Raw genomic sequence first — 21887 nt, 5'->3', positions numbered from 1 at the left:
ATAATTGATCTCTGAGGTGCTCAGGGCCGATTAAAATTACTTGGTTTTGTCTGAGTTTAACATCAAAGTTGCAGGTCATCCATGTTTTTATGTCTTTAAGACATGCTTGAATTTTACAGAGTTGGTTGCTCTCCTCTGGTTTTATCGATAAATATAGTTGAGTGTCATCTGCATAACAATGAAAGTTTATGGAGTGTTTCCTGATAATATTGCCCAAAGGAAGCATGTATAAGGTAAATAAAATTGGTCCAAGCACAGAACCTTGTGGAACTCCGTGATTAACGTTGGTGGTTACCGAGGCGTCATCGTTTACAAATACAAACTGAGATCGATCTGATAAATAGGATTTAAACCAAATTAGTGCCGTGCCTGAAATGCCAATCGACTGCTCCAGTCTCTGTAACAGGATGTCATGGTCAATGGTGTCGAATGCAGCACTAAGGTCTAACAAGACCAGGACAGAGGAGTCCTTTATCTGCTGCCATTAAGAGGTCATTTGTAATTTCACCAGTGCCGTCTCGGTGCTGTGGTGTTTTCTAAATCCTGATTGAAATTTCTCAAATAAACTATTATGATGTGAAAGTCGCACAACTGATTTGCGACCACTTTCTCAAGGATCTTGGAGAGGAAGGAGGTTAGAGATCGGTCTGTAGTTAGCCAATACCTCTGCATCCCGAGTGGGCTTGTTCAGGAGGGGATTAATAACAGCCACCTTGAAGGAGTGTGGCACGTGGCCTGTTAGCAGAGACACATTGATAATATCTAATAGAGAGCCGCCAATTAAAGGCAAAACGTCTTTAAGCAGCCTCGTCGGGATGGGGTCCAAGAGACAGGTAGCGTGTTCAAGTAGAAACCGTTGAAAATAATTGGTCACGGTTGATAGGAGAACATCCCTCCATATATACACCAGGGCCTACGCCGGTTTCCAAGGCCATTCACTTGAGAACAGATTGGCACTGGTTATGGGCAAGATTATTAATCTTGTCCTAATAGTTAAAATCTTTTCATTAAAAGTTCATAAAGTCATTACCACTGAGGTTTATAGGAATGCTCGGCTCCACAGGCTGTGACTCTCTGTCAGCCTGGCTACAGTGCTGAAGAGAAACCTGGGGTTGTTTTATTTTTTCTATTATTGATGAGTAATAGGCTGCTCTGGCATTACGGAGGCCTTCTTATATGTTTTAAGACTATCTCGCCAAACTAAGCGGGATTCTTGAGATTAGTTGAACGCCATATGTGTTCAAGCTTTCGTGACGTTGCTTCAGTTTGCGGGTCTGAGGGTTAGGAGCAAACCTCCTCTTCCTCACTGTCTTCTTCTTCAGAGGGCTATCGAGTCCAGTGTCATTCTCAGAGAGCCTATGGCACTGTCAACAAGATGATCAATCTGGGACGGACTAAAGTTAGACCAGGAGTCCTCTGTTATATTGAGACGTGGTATCGAATCAAATACAGAAGGAATCGCTTCTTTAAATTTAGCTACAGCACTATCAGTTAGACATCTAGTGTAGAAACTTTTGACTAACGGAGTACACTCCGGTAGTATAAATTCAAAAGTTATGAGGTTGTGGTCTGACAGAAGAGGATTCTGTGGGAAGACGTTCAAATGCTCAATGTCATATGTTATATGTGTGGGGGGTTATATGTGTGTGGGGGTTATATGTGTGTGGGGGGGTTATATGTGTGTGGGGGGGTTATATGTGTGTGTGGGGGTTATATGTGTGTGGGGGGGGGTTATATGTGTGTGTGGGGGGGGGGGTTCTAGAAGCACTTCCTGTGCACGATGCTAGGCCCCGCCTCCTCGTACTCCTGCTTGCTGAGGCCAGGATGGAGCCGCCGATCCACACCGAGTACTTCCTCTCCGGGGGGCGATGATCTGGGGACAAGGTCAGAGGTCAGAGGTCGGGCCTCACCTTGATCTTCATGGTGCTGCCGCCCGACAGGGTTAGGGTTAGGGGTTAGGACGCTGTTGGCCTAGAGATCCTTCCGGATGTCGATGTCACACTTCATGATGCTGTTGTACGTCGTCTCAGACATCATCTGTGTTCTGAGTGAAGCAAGAGGTGTCAGATTGACATCCAAACTGAGGGTGTCAGGGTCCTTAAGCTGCCCTTCATAAACAAGCGAGCTTCCCAACCACATCGGGGTTCTCCTCCAGTGGGAAACCTTCACACTGGGTCCAAATCTGATGTCCGGCTGTCAGGGAGACCGACTTATGAGCCTGAAACAAGTGATACGATGGTGGCTGATGTATGAAGTTATCATGGCTTCACCGCCCGAAACCGGCTGCAACCGTCTTGTGTGTGTATATTTTGGGGTGTACGTTTGTTACCTAGGTCAGAGGTCACTGAACAAGCCATCAGTGCCTTGCTCACACTGGCAGGGGGTCAACACACCGTGTCACTATCAATCGTTGGTGTTACAGATTAAAAATGAAATTCGTGCCAGACTTTGAAGACAACAGAAGTGTTTATTCAAAAAGAACATATTTCTCCCTTTAGACCCCCAACATTTGAAGAAAAGAAAAAAACATTCCGTCAGTTGAACCAATTAAAAAGCACAGACAATAACAACTTAGACACACACAAAAACATCAGCGTTGACAACTTCTCCTTGAGATGTCGATGAGGCCTTTGAGTCCATCTTTGAACGGTTGTGGCAGATTATTCACTGCATTGTCCAGCAGTCCACTTGTATCAGGGCACTGCAGAGCAAATCCCCTCACTGCAGCTTCCTGGTCCTGTAAACTTGGAAATGGGTTGGTGCCAAAGTCTGACACTCTGTCAGTGAGCCCACTTCCTGGTCGTACCAGTCTGCAGCCACAGATGCATTTGGCAAAAGGTCTGTCGACAGCTTCTTTGGGCATCCATCTCTGGCCAAGTCATTTGGTATCCCCCTCCCTGTAATAATAATTCAATGTGGCTGTCACAACCATGCCATGTATTGCAACATGCTCCTTCTAGTATTTGATTCAACATGTTTAAGAAACATTCAATAGTAAAACATTTTGAAAATAATTATTCACATTAAAAAAGGCTTGAAAGACCAACCCGAAGACATACCAGGAATCCTGTGTGCATTCCATGCTTGCACAGTTCGGTTAACACCGATCTGGGCCAACTGGCATGTCAAAGATGACACACAGAACCGAGTCATCTGGTCCTCCATGTCCAGCTCCTCCTGATCCACCAGTTGGACCAATGCAGCTTTCAACGGGTAGTGAACCCGGTTGTTGGCTTCTGGCCAGATTCTCTCGATTCTGTCATTCTGTCATTGCAAAATAGAGACATTTTCAGATTCTTGATAAACAAATATTTTCCCCGCCCCCCCAGACTAACTTACTTTCACACATTTCAATATCTTCAGTTAACCATTCTGAATAATTAATGAAAGTGTGAAATAGTTATTTAATTACATGTTGATTAACTTTATAATCAGCTAAACCATTGTATGTCGATCACCTTTGTCGATGGTGTTTGGAGATATGGTGGCCTTTCAGTGTTGTGGCGGTGGCTGGCCAACTTCTCCTGCATGAAAAGAGTGAGGTAGAACTCCTTTCCATGATCCACTCTGACCTGGTCCCACATCCCATATTCCATTACTGCACTCCTGCAAGAAAACATAACATTGGCAGACAGCAGTATGGAGGGTAAGGCTAATGGTGTCAGATACATTTACAAAATGTGTAGTAGGTCTTGTGTTATCAGGTACTGATGAGGTGAGATGAGTTGTAACTTGCTGCTTAAAAAGGGTTTCTGTAGTTTTCAATAAGTTTAATTTAAGTCCTTTTTTAGACCAATATGAATGCAATTTAATACGTTGATTCAAATCCAAACTAAAACAAAATATATTATGAAGGTTTTCACATGCGACTAATCCCACTTAAGTTGAGCATTTTCTTTTAATACATTAACAAGCCATATTGAATTTAAATCCACTTTCGAAAATGTGCGTCTCTTCCTAATCAAGTAAATTTTTCAGAGCTGACAAAATGGTATTCAAGAAATTGTAAGATATTTCATTTTAAATGCATTTTTTTGTTTTTAAGGACCCACGGACACCCTGTTAAAACACCTCATAAAATGGGGATGATTTGTAATGTTTAGGGTACAAGGACAACAGTCTTTTCAATTACCTGTAAACGTCATTGTAGATGGTGAGGTTGTTCTTTACAGGCATAGTAGCTTGTCCAACAATTTTGCTGGAGAAGCCATCTATTGCCAGCACATGAGTCACGCCAAACATGACAATCTTCTCATTTTGGTCCATGTGGATTTTGTGACCCACATAGGCTGCATGGTAAGGAAGAGGGTTGAGGTTCCTTGCTCCCTTAAACACAGACAAAAAAGAACATCATGACCTTATTGAATAGCACAACATATTCTAATTTGAGAAAGAAAGAAAAAACCTGGCATCGTGCCTTATGGTAAGGTGGGTGAATGTTGCGCAAAACAGCTCCAACACGACCCTCTGATGCAAAGACACCTGCAGCTGCAAGACTCCCAGTCATCATTTTCCTGCCATAGGTAGGACCACCCTGAAGATAAAGAAAGGAACACATGTTGCATTGTAATGTTAAGCCATGAAATGTCAACTTCAACTCCAATTAAATTACTATTAATTGTTAAGTGTTTTGAATTATAGATGATTATGAAAACTAGTTGCAGTTTAAACATGTTTTACTCGATACATTTTCATAGTTGTAAGAGGCAAATTTAATTAGCAGTAGGCTACATTATTTAGTGGGATTCAGATGTTGACCTTTAATCAGATCTGTGTCTAACTTTAATGTTAAAAGATGTCGTGATCATTTGTTATTGTAATAAATACAAGCAAGTTACAGAATGACGTCACATGGATCACACTTTACGGCAGGTATTTGCGGCTGGAGCTGCGTGGAGCTGCACAGTTTTCGGACCGTGTTACAATAACTATATAACTACTAAATACAATAGCTATTATGGAGTCCCCCCCCCCCCCCCCTCTTTGTAAATGTGGGACAGTCTTTCTTACCATCTGTTTGTATGAACCATCTATATCCTGCCTGTGTGCCATCACCCCACGAGAACCACACTTTACAAATGTTTCTCATTTCCCCCCTAAATACACCTTTATTGGACATGGGACACTAAGGTAAGGCTTTCTTTCATGTCTCTCCTCATAAATATGGTGCTCTAGTACTTCTAATAGACTGGGTGACTGAGAGTGACACACACTCAGACAGGCAAGAGTGACAGTTCTGCAGATCCATACGACTGCACCAAGAGGATGACTATGTGCTGGCCTTTGGTCATCTTTTATAACATAATGTATGCATATCAACACTATAAATGAACATAACTAAAGTTTACTTTCAATACAAATCCTTTATGACTCATTTGGCTTGATTTTTAGTGGGCGGGTCATTATGACCCTGAACACAGGTGTCTCATCTCTATTTATCTACATCACCCCATGAAATTGTTCTACTAAATGGTAATAAAATGTAGGAGAATATACATGTTATAGTAAACTAATGCAATTTAATTTAGATTTAGATTTTTTCAATGTACCTAAAAAATTGTTTGAACATGTATTTTTCATAAAATCTATGGAGGGGTGGATAACTCAATTCCACTAAAAACTGATTGGATTGTTAGTAATGGTGTTGGTGATGAGGTACAAACTATAGTTATTAGGATGTTTTTGTTTCTGACCACTTTTGGGTCAAACTGACCCGGGAGCATGACGGCTGTATGTTATGATTTAGAGTGTTTCCTGTTTTGTTTTGAAGTCCCTGTCTTGTTTCCTGTTTCCCTGTGCTTCGTTCCCTGTGCTTGTCTATTTCGTTCCTGATTGTTCCCAGCCACGCCCTGATTGTTTCCACCTGTGTCTCCACCTGTGTCTCGTTTCCCCAGTGTATTTAGCCTGTGTCCTTCTGCTTGTTCGGTGTCTGGTCGTTTTTGTTCCTGTCTGGTTCTTGTTCCTGTTGTTTCTCTCCTGTTGCCAGACTGTGGTTCTGCTCAGTGAACAATTAAAGAAACCTTTTTATTTTGAAACTCTGCCTGCTGCGTTTGGGTCCAAACCTCGCCCTACACAACACTGTATGTAAGAAACGAACATAACAGGAGGGTTAAAGTATAACATACTAACCTTACACACACTTATAGTTTCGTTGTATGCATTTTTTCGCGCAAATAAATTAACTGCACCCTACCTGTGTTATTGCATTGGAGACTGCAGCTTCAAGTTGTTGGTCCGTCACTCGCTGTCTTTTTAACCCGTGGTCTTTACAAAACTTCCGAATATTGGCCACGGACGTTCCTCTCATAAGCCACATTCAAATATCAAGTGTTTTTTTATGTCCACATCACTACAGCCACTATGCATCATTTGTTGTACAATATCTAAGTAAGGTAACAGGCTGGAGTCCATCTTGCGGGCTTCAGTGCAAAAGGGTCTATATAGCAGTAGCAAACCTAAACACGTCTACTGCGGGAGATAAACACAGAATAAACTCAGTTACCCAAAATGCAACCCTTTGTAGTGTCAACTACATTTAACCCTCCTGTTATGTGGCGGGTCAAATTGACCATTTGTTTCTTTGTAAATGTGGGACAGTCTTTCTTGCTCCCTCCAACTATGTTTCAAAACACACACACACACACACACACACACACACACACACACACACACACACACACACACACACACACACACACACACACACACACACACACACACACACACACACACACACACACACACACAGTGAGAAGGTGATTCTTGCTGTGTACATGAATATTAAACTTCCCGTCGTCACCACTGTCGCTAACATATCCAGGTTTAATTCTTTATTCTTTATATTGACAAATTAATATTCTTCTAACGTTACCCTGCTATGTGTTTGCATCGTTAAAATATCCCCGTTTAATTATTTATTCTTTATATTGATTAATTAATATTCTTCTAAGGTTAATACGAATATGTATCACTGGCTTTTATTTTGACTTCATTTTAAGCACTTCCGTTCTGTCGTTTTTGGTTTCAGACAGCAGAAACGAAATACGGAGGTGGTATTCCGTTTTTGGTTTTCAAACGGAAAACGAAAAAACCACGTGATTTCCGTATTCCGTATTTGGAATGAAACGAAAAAACGAAATAACATTACGTACACGGACCTGTGACCGCTGCGGGAAGACGTACGCGGACCGGCGCAACCTGACGCTGCACAAGTGTGGCTACGCGTGAGGGGCGGGGCTTAGACAGGAAGTGGACCATGCACATTGATGTATTTTATCGATTTATATTTTGCATTTGTTGTCAAATAAACATTTAAATCAGCTTTGAGCAACTTTAAATATAGAGACAACTAAAAGAAGTTAAATTCAGTGCTTTTCTTTCTTGAACGAAAATAATATAGTTACTAGATCTAATGTATGTATATATATAATATATAATATTCAACGTCATCGGTTTTGTCACTTTGTGCAAACAGAAGATCTGAAAGCTTCTCTCTTGTCCAACAAAAAGTTTATTGTAGTAATAATAATATAACTCGTAATAAAGTGCAAAACTGCTCACAACCACAACAACAACAGCAGCAGCATCAAAGCAAATGTATACAACATGTAAGTCGTATCTTTCAGCCTGTATTAGCCATGTTCATAGATGTATAGATATTATATAATACATGAAGAATCATTTAAAATATATATATATCGGAAAGTTTACACTGAATTCAATGTTGATCCTCGTCATTACGTCTGACGTCACGCTGACGTAATGACGTACCTACGTCAATATAGCGCCTCCGCCCCGAGACCTGTCACCGCCAGGGATGAGAGCCGCCCACACCGGCCCGCCGACCGCCCCTCTGCCGGCCCGAGGGCTTCGTGTCCCGGCGTGACGCTGCGGAGGACTCCGCTGTCTCTTCGCCGAGGACGAGGCGTCGCAGCCGCGTTTGTTTCTGCCGAGCAGCGCTGACAAGCTCCAGAGAGGTGAGTGGGACCGGAAACTAGCCTGGCCTTCAAAATAAAATATGACTGGAAACCAGCGGGGCTGGCCTTCAAAATAAGGGAGGGGGGGGGGGGTGCAAGCGACTTTTTTTCGTCCCGATGTGCGCGCACACGCCGGCATCCGAGCTCTGCGGCGCGAGACGGAGATCGGAGTCGTGTTAACGCGACACTAGAGACAGAATGACATGCTGCTGGAGAGACGACCAACAACAGACGGATTGGAAGCTCATTCTGCGCATGCGTTAAATGCGTTAAAAAACAACAACTAGTTAAACCTGTAATTGAATTAACGCGTTATTTTTCACAGCACTAGTAATATGACATGACTGGAAACCTTCGGTATATCAGCTGAACGACACGTTATTAATAAAATGATGGAAAACCAGCCTGACTGTTCAAAATGAAAAGTAGCCAACATGATGAATGAATCCTCAAAGATCTCCTGGAACATTGTGCAGTCACACACAAAGAGGAGTTCAGGGCTTGCCTTTCAAAATGAAATATCAACTGATGATGCACGGTGGTGTAGTGGCTAGCACTGTCGCCTCAGAGCAAGAGGGCGTGGGTTCTATTCCCGGTGTGGGCGGTCCTTCTGTGTGGAGCATGTTCTCCCCGTGGCAGCGTGGGTTCCCTCCGGGTTCTCCGGCTTCCTCCCACAGTCCAAAGACATGCAGCAGGTTAACTGATCTCTAAATGTCCCGTAGGTGTGAATGTGAGAGTGACTGGTTGTCAGTCTCTATGTGGGCCCTGGATGGACTGGTGGCCTGTCCAGGGTGTCCCCTGCCTTCGCCCTGTCAGCTGGGATCGGCTCCAGCGACCCGAATGAGGACGAAGCGGTGTTGATAATGGATGGATGGATGCTTAATGAGCTTTTCCCTTCAAAGACAATAAGTGTTGCTGTTGGAGTGAAATGGAAAGAAGCGAAGAGGCGTCCTCTTCGTCGATAACCACTGCAGACGAGTCCTCGCCGTGTGAACCCGCCTCCTCCGCCCATGTCGTTGCTCGACCAATCAGAAGCTGCCTCCCAAACAAGAGTGGAAGTCAAGTGTTGGTCGGCGGGCTCAAACGGGGGGTCAAAGGTTAACCGCTGTGGGGCTACAGACAAGTCCTCCTGCTCTGCACCCCCGTCTCCAGACCCCCAGGAGGGGGAGGAGACCTCTGACGAGGACCCCTTCAGTGCTGAGCCCCGCCCCCCCCCTCGCCACAGGAACACTTACGAGAGCGGCCACAGGTAGAGCGCCCCAGGTCAGCTGGTCCAGGACCACGCAGAGTCACGGTCTAAGCTGCATTCCAGGAGGCCGGGCCTCGCCCAGTATAACAGGTGAACCAATACCAGACCAATACCAGACCAATATCAATACCAGACCAATACCAGATCAATACCAGACCAATACCAGACTGTGATGTCTTTAGAGGACGGGATCGTGAGGCGTGGGTGCACAAATCAAGACGCCAGGCGAAGGTTTCGTTAAATCCAAGTCTTTGTAATTTGGTTCTTCGAAATCAAACAAAAGGCAAAACTTAACTCCAACACCCGTCGGTGGAAACAACACACATAATGTCCCGGACTCTCTCTAGTTCCCCGCCGGCTCATCAGCTTCATCCTTTTCAGCTGGGCGGCTGCCTTCTTCCGCCTGCACTGCTGAGTGGGAATTGTAGTCTTTCACCCCGGCTGGTTGTAGTCCCTGCTGCAACCACCGGGAGGGAATGTACCTCCCATTAAGCACTCTTCCTCTGATGACATCACAAGACCAATACCAGATCAATACCAGATCAATACCAGATCAATACCAGACCAATACCAAATCAATACCAGACCAATACCAGACCAATACCAGACCAATACCAGACCAATTATAGATGACTTTATACCAGATCAATACTAGTGTGTGTGTGTTTCTCTGTGTGTGTGTGTGTGTTTCTCTGTGTGTGTGTGTGTCTTTGTGTGTGTGTTTCTCTGTGTGTGTGTGTGTGTGTGTGTGTGTGTTTCTCTCTCTGTGTGTGTGTGTGTGTGTTTCTCTGTGTGTGTGTGTTTCTCTGTGTGTGTGTGTGTGTGTGTGTGTTTCTCTGTGTGTGTGTGTGTGTCTTTGTGTGTGTGTTTCTCTGTGTGTGTGTGTGTGTGTTTCTCTCTCTGTGTGTGTGTGTGTGTGTTTCTCTGTGTGTGTGTGTGTGTTTCTCTGTGTGTGTGTGTGTGTGTGTGTGTGTGTACACAGGCAGCCCCCCCCCTCCTGGAGTCCCACCAAACAGCCTCAGGTCATCCAGCAGGTATTGCTTGTCAAAATAAAAGTGTATTTAAGGAGCACCTTTTCAAAGTAAAGGTCTATCTGAGGAGGTCTGGTGACGTCGTTGCAGGAGCAGATGGCGGCCTGCAGCTCTCCTACCCATCATGCCGCGGGGCGGCCGAGCAGGGCGGCGTTCGGGCCGCCGTCGACCACGGCGCTCATCTTGGAGGACCGTCCGCCGTACGACCGCTTCCTGTGGCATGTCTTCCTGTCGCATCACTTCCTGTGGCATGTCTTCCTGTGGCATGTCTTCCTGTGGCATCACTTCCTGTGGCATGTCTTCCTGTCGCATCTCTTCCTGTCACATCACTTCCTGTCGCATCTCTTCCTGTCTCAACACTTCCTGTCGCATGTCTTCCTGTCGCATGTCTTCCTGTCGCATCACTTCCTGTCGCATCACTTCCTGTCGCATCACTTCCTGTCGCATCACTTCCTGTCGCATCACTTCCTGTGGCATGTCTTCCTGTGGCATGTCTTCCTGTCGCATCACTTCCTGTCGCATCTCTTCCTGTCGCATCTCTTCCTGTCGCATCTCATCCTGTCACATCTCTTCCTGTCGCATCACTTCCTGTCGCATCTCTTCCTGTGGCATGTCTTCCTGTCGCATCACTTCCTGTGGCATGTCTTCCTGTGGCATGTCTTCCTGTCGCATCACTTCCTGTGGCATGTCTTCCTGTCGCATCACTTCCTGTGGCATGTCTTCCTGTGGCATCACTTCCTGTGGCATGTCTTCCTGTCACATCTCTTCCTGTCGCATCACTTCCTGTCGCATCTCTTCCTGTTGCATCACTTCCTGTATCAACACTTCCTGTCACATGTCTTCCTGTCGCATCTCTTCCTGCCGCATCACTTCCTGTCGCATCACTTCCTGTCGCATCACTTCCTGTCCATCACTTCCTGTCCATCACTTCCTGTCCATCACTTCCTGTCCACCACTTCCTGTCCATCACTTCCTGTCCTTCACTTCCTGTCGCATCTCTTCCTGTCGCATCTCTTCCTGTCGCATCACTTCCTGTCGCATCACTTCCTGCCGCATCACTTCCTGTCGCATCACTTCCTGTCGCATCACTTCCTGCCGCATCTCTTCCTGTCGCATCACTTCCTGTCGCATCACTTCCTGTCGCATCACTTCCTGTCGCATCACTTCCTGTCGCATCACTTCCTGTCGCATCTCTTCCTGTCGCATCACTTCCTGTCGCATCTCTTCCTGTCGCATCACTTCCTGTCGCATCACTTCCTGCCGCATCAGTCGCATCTCTTCCTGTCGCATCACTTCCTGTCGCATCTCTTCCTGTCGCATCACTTCCTGTCGCATCTCTTCCTGTGCAGGAGCCTCCCAGCCAAGTCCTCGCAGGAGGCGCAGAGACACCGGCAGCAGCACGAGCAGATGGTGTCCGCGGCCAAGAGGAGAGGTGCGTTTGATTGGAGCCGCTGCGCCTCCCAACAGGGCGGAGCTTAACGGAGGTCATGTGACTTCAATGAAACACAATAAATCATTTAAAACAGTTAATGTTGAACATATTGAACTAAAATACCCATAATGCTCAGCTCCTGTCTGTTTGTCTCTGTCAGAGCTGAAGGAGGCGCAGAGGAGGCGGCAGCAGAAGGAGCAGCGGCTCCGACAGGAGGAGGTGCTGTCCAACACCTCGCTGGTCTGGAGCCTGCACATCCTGCCCCACTGGGCCCTCATGTAGGTGGTGATGTCACTGTGATGATGTCACGGTGTCTGTGATGATGTCACGGTGTCTGTGATGATGTCACGGTGATGATGTCACTGTGTCTGTGATGATGTCACGGTGATGATGTCACGGTGTCTGTGATGATGTCACTGTGATGATGTCACTGTCTGTGATGATGTCACGGTGTCTGTGATGATGTCACTGTGATGATGTCACTGTCTGTGATGATGTCACGGTGTCTGTGATGATGTCACTGTGATGATGTCACTGTCTGTGATGATGTCACTGTGATGATGTCACTGTCTGTGATGATGTCACTGTCTGTGATGATGTCACTGTGATGATGTCACTGTGATGATGTCACTGTGATGATGTCACTGTGTCTGTGATGATGTCACTGTGATGATGTCACGGTGTCTGTGATGATGTCACGGTGTCTGTGATGATGTCACTGTGATGATGTCACGGTGTCTGTGATGATGTCACTGTGATGATGTCACTGTGATGATGTCACGGTGTCTGTGATGATGTCACTGTGTCTGTGATGATGTCACTGTCTGTGATGATGTCACGGTGTCTGTGATGATGTCACTGTCTGTGATGATGTCACGGTGTCTGTGATGATGTCACTGTGATGATGTCACTGTGATGATGTCACTGTGTCTGTGATGATGTCACGGTGTCTTTGATGATGTCACTGTGATGATGTCACGGTGTCTGTGATGATGTCACTGTGTCTGTGATGATGTCACTGTGATGATGTCACTGTGATGATGTCACGGTGTCTGTGATGATGTCACTGTGTCTGTGATGATGTCACTGTCTGTGATGATGTCACGGTGTCTGTGATGATGTCACTGTGATGATGTCACGGTGTCTGTGATGATGTCACTGTGATGATGTCACTGTGTCTGTGTCTGTGATGATGTCACGGTGTCTGTGATGATGTCACTGTGATGATGTCACGGTGTCTGTGATGATGTCACTGTGATGATGTCACGGTGTCTGTGATGATGTCACTGTGTCTGTGATGATGTCACTGTGATGATGTCACTGTGTCTGTGATGATGTCACTGTGTCTGTGATGATGTCACTGTGATGATGTCACGGTGTCTGTGATGATGTCACTGTGATGATGTCACGGTGTCTGTGATGATGTCACTGTGATGATGTCACTGTGTCTGTGATGATGTCACGGTGTCTGTGATGATGTCACTGTGATGATGTCACTGTGTCTGTGATGATGTCACTGTGATGATGTCACTGTGTCTGTGATGATGTCATGGTGTCTGTGATGATGTCACTGTGATGATGTCACTGTGATGATGTCACTGGGTCTGTGATGATGTCACTGTGTCTGTGATGATGTCACGGTGTCTGTGATGATGTCACGGTGTCTGTGATGATGTCACTGTGATGATGTCACGGTGTCTGTGATGATGTCACTGTCTGTGATGATGTCACTGTGTCTGTGATGATGTCACGGTCTCTGTGATGATGTCACGGTCTCTGTGATGATGTCACGGTGTCTGTGATGATGTCATGGTGTTAGGAGGTCTAGTCCCCGGGCTCAGGACTTGTGGTGGGGCGGTTTACCTCCGAGAGTCCGAGGACGGGTCTGGAGCCTCGCTTTGGGAAACGAGCTCAACATCACTGCAGGTGACTCTGCTCCTCCTCTTCCTGCTGACGCTCTTCCTCTTTATTGAGTCTCCTTCTCCTCCTCAGAGCTGTATGAGATCTTCCTGTCCAGAGCGAAGGAGAAGTGGAGCCTCAGTGAAACCGACGGTAAATAAAACCAGAGCCGATGGAGGTTCTACCTGGTGGTGTTACCTGGTGGTGTTACCTGGTGGTGTTACCTGGTGGTGTCACCTGGTGGTGTTACCTGGTGGTGTCTACCTGGTGGTGTCACCTGGTGGTGTTACCTGGTGGTGTCACCTGGTGGTGTTACCTGGTGGTGTCTACCTGGTGGTGTCACCTGGTGGTGTTACCTGGTGGTGTCACCTGGTGGTGTTACCTGGTGGTGTCTACCTGGTGGTGTTACCTGGTGGTGTTACCTGGTGGTGTCTACCTGGTGGTGTTACCTGGTGGTGTCTACCTGGTGGTGTTACCTGGTGGTGTCACCTGGTGGTGTCTACCTGGTGGTGTCTACCTGGTGGTGTCACCTGGTGGTGTTACCTGGTGGTGTCTACCTGGTGGTGTCTACCTGGTGGTGTCACCTGGTGGTGTCTACCTGGTGGTGTCTACCTGGTGGTGTTACCTGGTGGTGTTACCTGGTGGTGTTACCTGGTGGTGTCTACCTGGTGGTGTCACCTGGTGGTGTCACCTGGTGGTGTCTACCTGGTGGTGTCACCTGGTGGTGTCACCTGGTGGTGTCTACCTGGTGGTGTTACCTGGTGGTGTCTACCTGGTGGTGTCTACCTGGTGGTGTCTACCTGGTGGTGTCTACCTGGTGGTGTTACCTGGTGGTGTCACCTGGTGGTGTTACATGGTGGTGTCTACCTGGTGGTGTCTACCTGGTGGTGTCTACCTGGTGGTGTCTACCTGGTGGTGTTACCTGGTGGTGTCTACCTGGTGGTGTTACCTGGTGGTGTCACCTGGTGGTGTTACATGGTGGTGTTACCTGGTGGTGTTACCTGGTGGTGTCACCTGGTGGTGTTACCTGGTGGTGTCACCTGGTGGTGTCTACCTGGTGGTGTCTACCTGGTGGTGTCTACCTGGTGGTGTCACCTGGTGGTGTCACCTGGTGGTGTCTACCTGGTGGTGTCTACCTGGTGGTGTCTACCTGGTGGTGTTACCTGGTGGTGTCTACCTGGTGGTGTTACCTGGTGGTGTCACCTGGTGGTGTTACATGGTGGTGTCACCTGGTGGTGTCACCTGGTGGTGTTACATGGTGGTGTCACCTGGTGGTGTCACCTGGTGGTGTCACCTGGTGGTGTCTACCTGGTGGTGTCTACCTGGTGGTGTCACCTGGTGGTGTTACCTGGTGGTGTTACATGGTGGTGTCTACCTGGTGGTGTCTACCTGGTGGTGTCACCTGGTGGTGTCACCTGGTGGTGTTACATGGTGGTGTCTACCTGGTGGTGTCACCTGGTGGTGTCACCTGGTGGTGTCTACCTGGTGGTGTCTACCTGGTGGTGTCACCTGGTGGTGTTACCTGGTGGTGTTACATGGTGGTGTCTACCTGGTGGTGTCACCTGGTGGTGTCACCTGGTGGTGTCTACCTGGTGGTGTCTACCTGGTGGTGTCACCTGGTGGTGTCACCTGGTGGTGTTACATGGTGGTGTCACCTGGTGGTGTCTACCTGGTGGTGTCTACCTGGTGGTGTCACCTGGTGGTGTTACCTGGTGGTGTTACATGGTGGTGTCTACCTGGTGGTGTCACCTGGTGGTGTCTACCTGGTGGTGTTACATGGTGGTGTCACCTGGTGGTGTTACATGGTGGTGTCTACCTGGTGGTGTCTACCTGGTGGTGTCACCTGGTGGTGTCACCTGGTGGTGTCACCTGGTGGTGTTACCTGGTGGTGTTACCTGGTGGTGTCACCTGGTGGTGTCTACCTGGTGGTGTCACCTGGTGGTGTCACCTGGTGGTGTCCCCTGCAGGCCGGCAGCTCGTCTCCAGGGACGTGTCCAGGACGCTGCCCTCGCTGCTCGTCTTCCACCAGGTGAGACAGACACGTCTCCACCAGGTGAGACAGACAGGAAGTCAACTCAGACTTTTATTTTGTAGGGCGGCCCTTATCACGACCTGCTGCAAAGCATTCTGGGAGCTTACACCTGCTACAGACCTGATGTGGGATATGTGAGTCACACACACACACATCCCTACATACACATAAGCACACACACAATCTCTTTGTCTCCTTGTCTCCTTGTCTCTTTGTCTCTTCGTGTCTTTGTCTCTTTGTCTCCTTGTATCTTCATCTCCTTGTATCTTCATCTCCTTGTCTCTTATGGTGCGTTCACACCGGACGCGTAGAAAAAATTCTCTACGCGTCTGACGCAGCAGTCTTGACAGTCTGGCCGAAAAAGTGTGTTCACACCAGGCTGGCGTCCGGGTCATAAATGGGTCGAGGAACCACAGGACCGCAGCGTACTTCCACTTTAGTGGACCGAGCTGCTCTCCCACTGCGCTGCTCTCTCTCTCTCTCTTTGATACGTGTCTCTGAGGCTTTTCCACCTCCGGCGGCAGATCTCCTGCCATGAAACACATATGCCGGCGGTTGGTTGATAGTAAAGTACAACAAATAGCGAGAATAAAAGCAAATACATACATTCAAAACGTACCAGGTAGTCCCACGGCTTCTCCGACCTTGTTCCACGCTTTATCTTTATAGCTCCGGTTTCGGTAAGCATACAGAGTTGTATCGTAAAGTTCGGGGTGCCCACAGACGGCGACAATAATCTGTTCCTCCATTTTTTCAACCGGCAGAACGATGACGAGCGGAGCTGCTCAACGCTGATTGGCTGACGCAACTATGACTCACGTCTTTGCTGCCGGAGTTGGGAAATTTCAACTCGCGCGTCGAGGAGCTGCGTCTGTTCGCTCTGTTCGCCCCGCGGCAAACTCTCTGTTCTGCTGCTTCAGACGCGTCTGACGCGCTCGCTGGGAAACACGCAGCGACGCAGCTGTGCGTTGACTTTACATGTCATCTCGACGCGCGGCGACATTTTGACGCGTCCGGTGTGAACACACCATAAGTCTCTTCATCTCCTTGTCTCCTTGTCTCTTAGTCTCTTCATCTCCTTTTCTCTTCGTCTCTTTGTCTCCTTGTATCTTCATCTCTTTGTATCTTCATCTCCTTGTCTCTTCGTATCTTCATCTCCTTGTAACTTCATCTCCTTGTCTCCTTGTCTCTTCATCTCCTTGTCTCTTCGTCTCACAGGCTGTGTCTACCGGACCCTTTCTGGAGGCCGCTGCTCTCCACTGACATCTTAGTGCCTCCGTCTGATGAGTCTGTCTCACATGTAATTCTCACGTTCACCACTTGGCGGAGTGACGGACGCAAATCTGTTCACGATACCCGTGAAACTTAAAGTGACCAAATGAAGCACTTCCTGCCCTCTTGTTGTCCCTTGTTTACCTTTCTCCACCCCATGTGGAAACTGACGGTCTGTAGCTCCGTGGTCGACCGCTTGTGCTACCGGAGCATCTCGTCCGCCATTGTTTGATAAATGAAATGAGAAGCTGTAGAAAGGGCTCCTCCTCCTCCGCTACGTAAGATGGCGCCCGTTGAGGGCGAGTCGTGTCCATCGTTTCCTCTGCATGTTGTGCCCGTTGGCAGGGCGCCATGCGGGGCCTCGGGGCTCTGGTGCTGCTGGGGTCAGGGTGGAGCCCGGAGCCTGAAGGACATCCAGGGCTCCGGCTCCGGGAGGAGACTCAGCCCTAGTCTCTTCATCTCCTTGTCTCTTCATCTCCTTGTCTCCTTGTGTCTTTGTGTCTTTGTCTCCTTGTATCTTCGTCTCCTTGTCTCCTTCTCTCTTCAACTCTGTGTCTCCTCATCTCCTTGTCTCTTTGTCTCTTCGTCTCCTCATCTCTTCGTCTCCTCATCTCCTCGTCTCTTCGCCTCCTTGTCTCTCCAGGTCCAGGGGATGTCCTCCATGGCGGCCATGTTGATCCTGAACCAGGAGGAGGTGGAGGTCTTCATCAGCTTCTCCAACCTGGTCAACAGACCCTGTCAGCTGGCCTTCTACAGGGGGGACCGCCAGCTGGTACGCCTGAACCGGTCCTGAACCCGGTCCAACAGTCTCTGTAGTAGTGTTGACTCAGACCCCCCCTCTAGGTGCTCAGGTACTTCGGGGCCTTCCAGGTCTTCTTCCAGGAGACTCTTCCCCGTCTCTTCCTTCACTTCCAGTATTCAGGTGTGACCCCAGACCTCTACCTCCTGGACTGGTGAGTCAGACCTCAGGTAGTCCTCTTCCAGCGTGGACCAGCAGAGTCTAACTGCCCCCCCCCCAGGATCCGGTCCCTCTACCTGAAGCCCCTCCCCCTGGACGTGGCCTGCAGGATTTGGGACCTGTTCTTTCGGGACGGGGAGGAGTTCCTGTTAAGAGCGGCTCTGGGGATCCTGAGGCTCTACCAGGACCTCCTGCTGCAGCTGGACCTGGTCTGCATCGGTGAGCCCACCTCACCTGAGCTCCTCCTCCTCCTCTCGACATTAAACCTGAACCCGTCCTCCTCCTCCTCAGCTCACTTCCTGTCCCGCCTTCCCGACGAGGAGCTGCTCTCTGATAGGCTGTTCGCCTGCATCTCGGCCACGCCCATGCTGAGCGGGACCAGGAAGTGGACTCAGGTAAATGATGAAGTACACACGTATATATATATTATATATATATAAGTACACACTTAATAAATGTAAATGTACATTATAAATATGTTTATATATATATTTTGGCTTTGTGTCTCAGGTGTTGTCGTCGTGCAGAGACTCGGAGCGGAGCAGCTGATTATTATTATAATAATATTTATTTAAAACTCTAAATCAGATTGTGATAAATAAATAAAGTAGAAGTGAAAGTCTGAACTATCAAACCAATAGATGCATGCATTTATTAAATGTGCCTGCACATTAAAGTCTGTAGTTATTGCATCATCATGTTTAGACAGTACCTTATTTAATCATAGAAATGTGCTTTTTAATCAAAAACATGTTTTTATTATTATTATCTACATGCTTTATTATATTTATGACATTATGTACTAATACATAATACTGTCTGTATCTACATGCTTTATTATATTTATGACTTCTGGCTATACAAAACAAAAGAAATGCATATTGTGTCCTGTGGTGTGGCCTCCGGCCGCTGGGGGCGCTGCGCGTCATTAATCCCATCGAGTCCTTCCGGGTCGTCGTGCTGAACCCGGACTTCCGGTCGACACGCGTGTGGTAACAAACTTTGCCACCAAAACACACCGACACGTTTCGTCTCGCTCACCCGGGAAAGGAGATCGAAGTTCGGCCGAAGCTTCGGACGGTAACTGAGAGTAGCTGCCGCCATGGCTCCGGTAAGTCCACCGGAAAACCGGGACTTTCTCCCGGTAACGGAGCACGCGACTCCAGAGAGCCGCGAGGTTCAGGCGCGCTCCCGGAGGACGAAACCTCTCGACGAGTATTATGAATGTATTAGTTTAAGTGTTGTTGTTGTTGTTGTTAACCTCTGGTATTGACGGAAAGTCCCGAGTCTGGTTTCTCGGCCCGAGGAGAACCGTCAATGTAATATTATTATAATTAAAGAGCTCCGTTATGATTTTAACTGAATTCTGTTTCTACTGTTCAACAAACTTTATTTAAAGTTTCCGAGTTCACAGAAATACAAATCTGGGTTTAAGGGATCCTGTCCCTGCCCCCCAATACATAAATATGTTTCTGAGTAAATATGAATATTGTGTCCTTTTGTTTACATCTCCATGGCAACCCTGTGTCACAATGAATTGTGGGTAATTCTGTATGAGCAAAGTCTGCAACTAATGCTGACTAACTACGTTCATAAAGGACTCAGACTAAACCCTCAAGGACTGAGTCTGGGACTAGGACTAGGATGTTTCTCATTAACTTCAGAAGAAGCTGTTGCATTGTGGGTCTTCGTGCCTGAGGGGTGGGGCTTAACGCTGTGTTCGTCCCCAGCCGCGCTCTAAGAAGCGGCGCCCGTCGTTCCGCCGTCTGCTGAAGACGAGCGGCGTGAAGCTGGAGAACAAGTCGAGGAACCGGCAGCTGAAGCAGACGCACGGCGCCCGGCAGCAGAGGAAGGAGACGAGGAAGCTGCGGCAGGCGGTGAAGGAGACGGTCATTAGGACCGCACGGCCGCTGGAGACCTACCGCAAGAGCCCCGGTGAGTCCCTCCCACAATGCACTGCTCAGTGTCCTCCCACAATGCACTGCTCAGTGTCCTCCCACAATGCACTGCTCAGTGTCCTGTCCCCGCCCACAGAGGAGGAGCAGCAGGAGGAGGAGTTCCTGGACTCTCTGCCCACTGACATGCTGGAGGAGGACGACCTGCAGAGGATGAGGGAGCTGGCAGGCCACGCCTCCTTCATCACCAGGGACCTGTCGTCAGGGTAACCACACACACACAGACACAGACACACACACACACAGACACACACACACACACAGAGACACACACATGTAAAACACGCTGAAGGAGAAGGTGTGGAAAACGAGCGCTCGTGCCGGTGATGTCATCACGGCGCTCCTCGTGCCGGTGATGTCATCACGGCGCTCCTCGTGCCGGTGATGTCATCACGGCGCTCCTCGTGCCGGTGATGTCATCACGGCGCTCCTCGTGCCGGTGATGTCATCACGGCGCTCCTCCTGACGGTGATGTCATCACTTGTCTCCCGCCCAGCGCTCCGGTGCTCGGGGGGAAGAAGAGGAGCAACGCGGAGGTGATGAGGGGCCACGAGAAGGTTCCCCGCAAGCTGGCGAGGATGGAGGAGAAGGAGGTGATCCACCTCCTGCCCATCAAGGACCGGCGGGGGGTGGTGCCCCGCAGCGTGGAGAGAGGTAACCCCCCCCCCCCCCCCCCCCAGTATAAGGGCGTAATAATGACTGTGTGAGCTTGTAGTCGTCCCAGAGCAGGAGGACCAGGAGGAGGAGGAGGAGGAGCCTGAAGAGGAGGCGCTAGACAACGGTACGCGTGACCTTTGACCCGTGGTCCTGCTGAAGGGTCATCAGAGTCCTTGTGGTCTCTGATGACCTCCTGGTCTCATCCCCAGACCAAGAGGACTGTGAGGAGCTGACGGCAGAGCAGCAGGAGGAGCTCCGGGGCCACAAGATCAGCGAGAGGAAGACCTGCATCGCCCGCCTGGGGGCCGCCGTGGTGTCAGACCCCCACAGCAACGTGAGCCTGGGGGGGGGGGTCAGACCCCCACAGCAACGTGAGCCTGGGGGGGGGGCAGAGGGTCTGATGTGTGTGTGTGCAGGTCAAGAGGATCAAGGAGCTGCGGGGCATGCTCATGGAGGCCGACCCCTCGGTGGCCGTGACGGTCAGGAAGCTGGTGCTGGTCTCACTGATGGAGATCTTTAAAGATGTGGCCCCCACCTTCAGGATCCGGCCCCTGACCCCAGAGGAGAAGGCCACCAAGGTGTGTGTGTGTGTGTGTGTGTGTGTGTGTGTGTGTGTGTGTGTGTGTGTGTGTGTGTGTGTGTGTGTGTGTGTGTGTGTGTGTGTGTGTGTGTGTGTGTGTGTGTGTGTGTGTGTGTGTGTGTGTGTGTGTGTGTGTGTGTGTGTGTGTGTGTGTGTGTGTGTGTGTGTGTGTGTGTGTGTGTGTGTGTGTGTGTGTGTGTGTGTGTCTCTCTCTCTCTCTCTCTCTCTGATGGTCTTGTGGTCCTGCAGGTGAAGAAGGAGACTCAGCAGCTCAGAGACTTTGAGGAGGGTTTGGTGAGTCAGTACAAGTTCTACCTGGAGGACCTGGAGCAGACCATCAGAGGTACTCACACTCACACTCTCACTCACTCACTCACTCACTCTCTCACTCACACCTCTCTCTCTCTCTGCAGACTGGAAGCAGACGAAGAAGAAGCGCAGCCAGGCCGTGGGCTTTGGGTCCTACCTGGGCCTCGCGCAGGTGGCCGTGCGCTGCCTGTGTGAGCTGCTGCTCGCTCTTCCTCACTTCAACTTCCACAACAACATCATCGTCATCCTCGTCCCCCTCATGAACGACTCCGTTGCTGGGTGAGTTCTCTGGGGGGGTCCTTTCGGTTCACTGTTCCTTCGGGGGGTTTTTTCACTGTTCCTTTCTGTCTTTCATGTCCTGTTCCTTTTTCTTCCCTTTTTCCATGCCCCTTTGTCCTTCTTTCCCTCGGTTCCCCTGTTCCTTCTGTCTTTCATGTCCTTGGGGTCCTTCTGTCTTTCGGTTCCGGGGGTTCCTTCTGTCTTTCGGTTCCTGTTCCTTTCAGGTTCTGTTCTTGGGGGGCTTATGCCTTCTGCCCC

At 48.9% G+C, this 21887-nt stretch overlaps 3 protein-coding genes across 10 annotated transcripts; 2 read left to right on the top strand and 1 right to left on the bottom strand.

The window, feature by feature from the left end:
• Nucleotides 1-2444: 2444 nt before the first annotated feature.
• On the bottom strand, nucleotides 2445-6297 carry LOC130203164 (uncharacterized). The gene is made up of 6 exons (XM_056429087.1): nucleotides 6194-6297; nucleotides 4406-4534; nucleotides 4133-4326; nucleotides 3459-3606; nucleotides 3060-3264; nucleotides 2445-2897 (listed from the first exon to the last, which is right to left on the bottom strand). Exons 2-6 carry the CDS (start codon nucleotides 4508-4510, stop codon nucleotides 2719-2721), a joined length of 831 nt encoding a protein of 276 aa, XP_056285062.1. The 5' UTR covers nucleotides 4511-4534; nucleotides 6194-6297; the 3' UTR covers nucleotides 2445-2718.
• A 1478-nt stretch (nucleotides 6298-7775) lies between these two features.
• Nucleotides 7776-18547, top strand: LOC130203161 (TBC1 domain family member 12-like). Of its 8 annotated transcripts, XM_056429079.1 has the most exons (16): nucleotides 7776-7976; nucleotides 9202-9315; nucleotides 10208-10259; nucleotides 10347-10456; nucleotides 11606-11740; nucleotides 11849-11966; nucleotides 13508-13610; nucleotides 13681-13740; nucleotides 15555-15616; nucleotides 15682-15753; nucleotides 16838-16919; nucleotides 17535-17663; nucleotides 17735-17844; nucleotides 17911-18068; nucleotides 18141-18244; nucleotides 18360-18547. In XM_056429079.1, exons 4-16 carry the CDS (start codon nucleotides 10381-10383, stop codon nucleotides 18396-18398), a joined length of 1248 nt encoding a protein of 415 aa, XP_056285054.1. In that variant the 5' UTR covers nucleotides 7776-7976; nucleotides 9202-9315; nucleotides 10208-10259; nucleotides 10347-10380; the 3' UTR covers nucleotides 18399-18547. The 8 variants fall into 8 exon arrangements, with proteins under 8 accessions (XP_056285054.1, XP_056285059.1, XP_056285057.1 ...); XM_056429084.1 differs by lacking the exon at nucleotides 9202-9315 and having other exon boundaries at nucleotides 10353-10456; nucleotides 11606-11688; XM_056429082.1 differs by lacking the exon at nucleotides 9202-9315 and having other exon boundaries at nucleotides 11606-11688.
• Nucleotides 18548-18748: 201 nt separating this feature from the next.
• noc3l (NOC3-like DNA replication regulator) lies at nucleotides 18749-21633 on the top strand. Its single transcript, XM_056430490.1, has 9 exons — nucleotides 18749-18960; nucleotides 19580-19784; nucleotides 19884-20010; nucleotides 20301-20458; nucleotides 20520-20585; nucleotides 20671-20795; nucleotides 20878-21039; nucleotides 21291-21384; nucleotides 21455-21633. The coding sequence occupies exons 1-9, from the start codon at nucleotides 18952-18954 to the stop codon at nucleotides 21631-21633; spliced, it is 1125 nt and encodes a 374-aa protein (XP_056286465.1). The 5' UTR covers nucleotides 18749-18951.
• Nucleotides 21634-21887: the final 254 nt, after the last annotated feature.

The sequence above is a fragment of the Pseudoliparis swirei genome, chromosome 13, assembly GCF_029220125.1.
Source record: "Pseudoliparis swirei isolate HS2019 ecotype Mariana Trench chromosome 13, NWPU_hadal_v1, whole genome shotgun sequence".
NCBI lineage: Eukaryota > Metazoa > Chordata > Actinopteri > Perciformes > Liparidae > Pseudoliparis > Pseudoliparis swirei.
The sequence above is the reverse complement of the archived record's forward strand: the minus strand, read 5'-3'. Positions and strand labels throughout refer to the sequence as shown.